The sequence below is a fragment of the Aplysia californica genome, unplaced genomic scaffold (genome assembly GCF_000002075.1).
Source record: "Aplysia californica isolate F4 #8 unplaced genomic scaffold, AplCal3.0 scaffold00051, whole genome shotgun sequence".
NCBI lineage: Eukaryota > Metazoa > Mollusca > Gastropoda > Aplysiida > Aplysiidae > Aplysia > Aplysia californica.
Genome location: NW_004797321.1, coordinates 1418085 through 1423501, shown reverse-complemented (window position 1 = coordinate 1423501; position 5417 = coordinate 1418085). Strand labels below are relative to the sequence as shown.

Sequence of the window (5417 nt, the reverse complement as noted above, 5' to 3'; positions counted from 1 at the left end):
TTATTGCTTTTAAGGGGTGCAAGGGGGGAGGGCGTAATCTTTGAAATTTATTGCTTTTAAGGGGTGCAAGGGGGGAGGGCGTAATCTTTGAAATTTATTGCTTTTAAGGGGTGCAAGGGGGGAGGGCGTAATCTTTGAAATGTATTGCTTTTAAGAGGTGTAAAAGGGGATGGGGTAATCTTTAAGACTTGCTTTTAAAATGTAGAGGTACATGTACACCCCCATCCAAATAGTTTAGAACATTTCGAACCTGCACTGGAGAGAAAATATTGTTGGTGGGTGTTTTTTTTTACTCAACATTAACGTGTTATTTACACCCATCCACACAACGTAGACCATTTAGGGTGGGGGGGAGGTGTCTTTTGACCCTACTTGTCAGAGCTTCCAGAGGAATACAACACACCAGCAAATAGACAAAGATACTGGATAAGAAACATCCCCATTCGAGAATCATGCTCGGGTCTCCTGCATGCGACGGCTAAGAGCCTAACCACTACATCAAAGACACCGGAAACTGGTGAGTCTTTGGAAACACTGGCGTCATGGTCCGAACACAGCTGACTAAATCCTATTTTTTCCTCACCTGTCTAGATATTGGAACAGCAAAGCAAACCCCGACACCTTTTGTTTGTTCCGTATCCTCAGTCTAGCGGGGTTTTGTTTTGTTAACTAAAAACTTACAGTGAAAACCTGCCCTAACGGTCACTTCTACACGACAATCCCCCTAAAAAAACGACCTATCCCCCAACCGATTTATTTGCCTTATAATAGCACTGTTCAAAACACCCACCTGTCTAGGACAACCACTTTTCCGTACAACAATTGGCAGTCGTCTTGGACAATGTTGACATTTTTCAAACATTTTGGCATTAGGTCAAGTCATAGGCTGGACTTAGATAAACCCAAGTCACAAGTTTGACTTAGGTAAGCTCAAGTCATAAACTTGACCTAAGTAAGCATTGCTTGTTTGCTTTTTTTCTCTCGAACGTTCCCTCCTACCAAAAATCAATCACTCAGACAGCTTTGATGAGTGACCAGGTCGATATATTGCCTTTGACCGTCTGTGCGCTGTTCTGGTTCACTGACAAGTTAACAAACCACACCCACTGGAAACATGTTCCAAGAATTCCCCCATATAATTATTATTCATTTCTTCTAGCTCTCACTGGCAAAAATGAGGCAGGCGTAGGCCCAGAGCAACCTACTTAGAGAACCTAAACCGATGGGTAAAGGTGAAAGATCAGGGTAACGTAGCTTTTTTAAGAACACCCGAGCAAAGGAATGAATGGAGAACCGTGATCGCCGATGTGTGCCGCAAATCTGGCACTTAATGATGATGATGAGTATTATTTTGTCAAGGGAACCTACCCCAGTATTGTTTAAAATGCACTGCAATAATCCTTATGTCCCTTGCAAAACTTTCTCAAGGGACGTAAACGCTACCCTAAAATTTCAAAGATTTATCTGCTCAGTGCGTGTACCTCGTTTTCAGAAACTAAACGTTAGAAACTTTGAGTTCCACAACTTGTCAACCTTTTTCGAGATGAATGCAATTCTTTGAATATCTTGATAAGGACTCCGAATAATTTTACGATTTTGATAGAGCAGATAGGCTTAGAACATAATTTTCTTTCTGACCTCGTGGTTTTTAGTAATTCAAAACGGCCAGAAATGCCAGATATGACTTTGCAGTTCTATGATAGCGAAATTGTGAGGCAGCGTGGTGGAATCAGGCTCTTGTCAAAGTAATCAAAGAGAAGAAACATTTTTCCCCAGGTTTGTGAATTTTTATCAAATTTTTTTTTTTTTTTGGCTCAACACCTTTCATGCCCATTAAAGGACTCATTTCTGTGTGGATTTTTCTGAAAAACGTTGATTAAAAGCACACAAAAATTGAAAGTTCAGTTACCACGGACTCTTAAGCTAAGGAAATAACTAATCTTTGGCGCTATTTTCTCACTAATTTTTCCTCTAAAAACAGGTAAACACCACCTCCTTCATTCTCAAATATCTTGACTTGTATTCAAGATAAATAGATTTTTTTTCAACAAAATAAAGACTAGTGAACAAGCTTGAAGATGATACCAATAACTCTACATACCTAAAATTTGAAGAGAGCCTGATTCCACAACGCTGCCTTACAATTTATTCAAAGAGTTCTGTGGTAGTATTGTTAATATTATGACCTGGCATCTGTCTTTGAGCTCCTGGACTCCCACTGTGGCATCATTATTTATTATAATTTTGTGTAGGCCCACATTGTAGCCTACATGTCACATGTTGGTCGCCTCCTTTTTTACTTCGAGGAGTGATCTCGTCACCAAACGTCTCCAGAAACAATACCCAACTCACTCTTGCCCCGGGGGCTCTCGTGGCCTAGAGACTAAGGTGATCGCCTCTCATTCAAAGGACCATGGTTCGAATTCGGGTAGCGATTTTAATTTTCTTCTCTAAAAGTGTCTCCTTTTACCTCCTTTCCTGCTCTCTTGTAATGTTCTGTCGTCAGCTTTCGTCTCCACTTTCTGCCACCATCCCCTCACCTGGTTTGCTCCCTCTTCTCGGCTCCTGACTCTCTCTGCAGCTTTTCTACTGCTACTCATTGGCTCCTTCTTCGGCTGTCTTTCAGCCACACCCCTGATCTTCTGTTAGGAAAGATCTATACCTAGCCTTCTAGGACAAGGGCAAAAATCTTGGAGGTCCCGTGTTCAAGTTGGGCACGTTAAAAATCCCTTCAAAATTTCATGATCTTATGCATTTGCGAGCGCCGTAAAACACTTACCAAAAACAAAAAATTAATGAATTAATTAAATAAAAAACTGACTCTTGCTCCACCGCACAGGCACGTACACTCTGTTCGCCCCAACCAACGACGCCTTCGCCAAGGTCCCACAAGACGTGCTCTCAGACCTGCTCACAGACACCAACAAACTCGCCGACGTGCTCAAATATCACGTGGTAGGAGGAAACGTGCAGAGCAAGGACATCCGTAATGAGGAACTGGCGGCAACTCTCAAGGGAGAGAAGATCCGACTCAATGTCTATACTCATAACAATGTGAGTTCTTTTTGGTGGAGAGAGAGGGGGAGAGAGGAGGGAGAGTGTGGGAGAGATAGACAGAGAAAGAGAGAGAGAGAGAGAGAGAGAGAGAGAGAGAGAGAGAGAGAGGGAGAGAGAGAGAGAGAGGGGGAGGAGGAGAGGGGGGAGACAGAGAGACACAGAGAGAGAGAGGGAGGGGGTGGGGTAAAAGTATCATGGAGAGAAACAATCACTATTTGAATTGTGTGGACTTTGCTCGTGTTTTGTGTATTGTTGTAAAGCGCATTGAGTATTGTCTATTAAAAATGCTCTGTATATAAGAGAAATTCACTAGATCTATCATTACTATCATCATTATTAAATAATAATATAATTACGATTATGATTGTGATTACTATTCTGATTATGATTATGATTATTATTACTATTTTAGTGTTATTATTATCATGATTATTATTATTATTATTTTACATGTACTGTTATTATTATTACTATTACTATTATCATTCAGCATTATTACTATTAAATGTACTATTATTATAATATTATCATCATCATCATTATATGTGACTGTCCACCCAGCTCATTTCGGCGAACGGCGCGAAGATCAGCCAGGCTGACGTCCAGGCAGACAATGGCGTGATCCATTTCGTCGATGACGTCCTCATGCCCACCTCCAAGACCATCGTGGACCTGGTGGCCGGAGACCCCGAGTTGTCTACCCTTCTGTCTGTGGTCCAGGCAGCTGGCATCGCTAACGAGTTCCTGGGTCAGTCTGTTTGTTAAAGTGTATGTAAGAGACAGGGAGAGGGGGGAGGAGAGACAGACAGCGAGAGAGAGAGAGAGAGAGAGAGAGAGAGAGAGAGAGAGAGAGAGAGAGAGGGGGGTAGATGGAGAGAGAGAGAGAGAGAGTGTGTGTGTGTCTGTATGTGGTATGTGGGTGTGTGTGTGTGTGGGGGGGGGGGGGGGGGGGAGGGATTAGAAATTCCGGGAGAAAGTGTGTGGGGGGGGGGGGGGGGTGGGGGGCTCGAATTTTGTTTTGGTCCTTTCGGGAAAAAATATTATTAGTTTTAAAGTCTGGAAGTAACATTTGGAACAGTATAAGTGTACTATGTATTTGTCTTCGCAGTGATGCAAATGTTTCGCCCTTCAATTTGACACAGAACGTGGGCTTTTTTATATTTTTAAGTGGGTTTCTTTTTTTGTTGGGGTGTGGTGTGTGGGGGTGGGGATGGACAGGTGTTTTCTTTGGGGGTGCGGGGTGTCTTTTCACGTTGTAATACTGTATTGTCATGCATGAAAATCGCGAGTGGTAATGCACGCAAAAAATTAAACCTTATCTTATGAGGTTGTATTAATAATATAGTTGCTCTAAAATTCTTGTTTTTCTCTCATTTTATCTTATTTTACCTTATCTGACCTTATGTTGCAGCTGATCCCCTGACACTGTTCGCCCCCACAAACGCTGCCTTCGACCGACTGTCCAAGTCTGACCTGGACAAGCTGAAGGGATCTCCTGACCGACTCAAAGGTAACGATAGGGGCTCTCGTGGTCTAGACAGACTCAAAGGTAACGATAGCTGGGGCTGTCGTGGTCTAGACGTTAAGTGTGTTCACTTCTCATTCAATAGGTCCCGGGTTTGAATCCAGATAACGACAGAAAATTTTCTTCGTTAAAATGTTCTCCTTTCACATCCTTTCATAGTCTCTAACTATGTTCTGTCGTCTGCTTTTGTCTCCACTTTCTGTCCCCACCTCTCACTCCCTTTGCCCCTTTCTGTGGGCTCCTGGCTCTTTCTACAGTCTTTATACTGTGACTTATTGGCTTCTTCTTACTCCACACCTCTGATCTTATAGTAGGTAAGATCTGCTCCTAGCTTTTTCGGATAAGGACGAAAAATCTCGGAGGTCCCGATAAGAGTAGGCTTGAGCCGTCACCCGGGCAAAATTCAAAATTTTCTGCCATCTCTGGTAATGTATAATCGGGGGCATCAGATGCTCCTCAATGTATGAGCCAAGGGAAATATTGATGAAATCTTAAAGCTTGTTCCGTTGTCTTACTTTGGATGAGATATTGAGGCGTGGGGGTCCAGAGATGGAGGTGTTGGACTTGCAATAAAAAGGTAGTGGGTTCCAATCTCGTCGAGGGTCTGACGTTGTGTCCTCGGGAGATGCATTTTACGAGAACTTTCCTGATTTAACCCAGGTGAGAATGGGTACCAAGATATATCGAGACGAAAATCCTTTATCTGTAAAAAATCACACGGCATCGGCATGACCCTGCCTCATGTAATTTGTATAGCTATGGATAGCGCAAAAAATCGTGACAGTTGAACAGTAAAGATGAACGGTACAGCTCTACTCTAAGGTATCGAATAAAA

The 5417-nt window shown here is 42.6% G+C and overlaps 1 protein-coding gene across 1 annotated transcript in view; it reads left to right on the top strand.

The window, feature by feature from the left end:
* The window catches only part of LOC101856872 (transforming growth factor-beta-induced protein ig-h3), a 28157-nt gene that overhangs the window by 20545 nt on the left and 2195 nt on the right, over positions 1-5417 (top strand). Inside the window, exons 4-6 of the mRNA XM_035968331.1 lie at positions 2840-3054; positions 3619-3805; positions 4469-4606. Coding sequence (XP_035824224.1) covers positions 2840-3054; positions 3619-3805; positions 4469-4606 — 540 coding nt within the window. The remainder of the gene's footprint in view (positions 1-2839; positions 3055-3618; positions 3806-4468; positions 4607-5417) is intronic.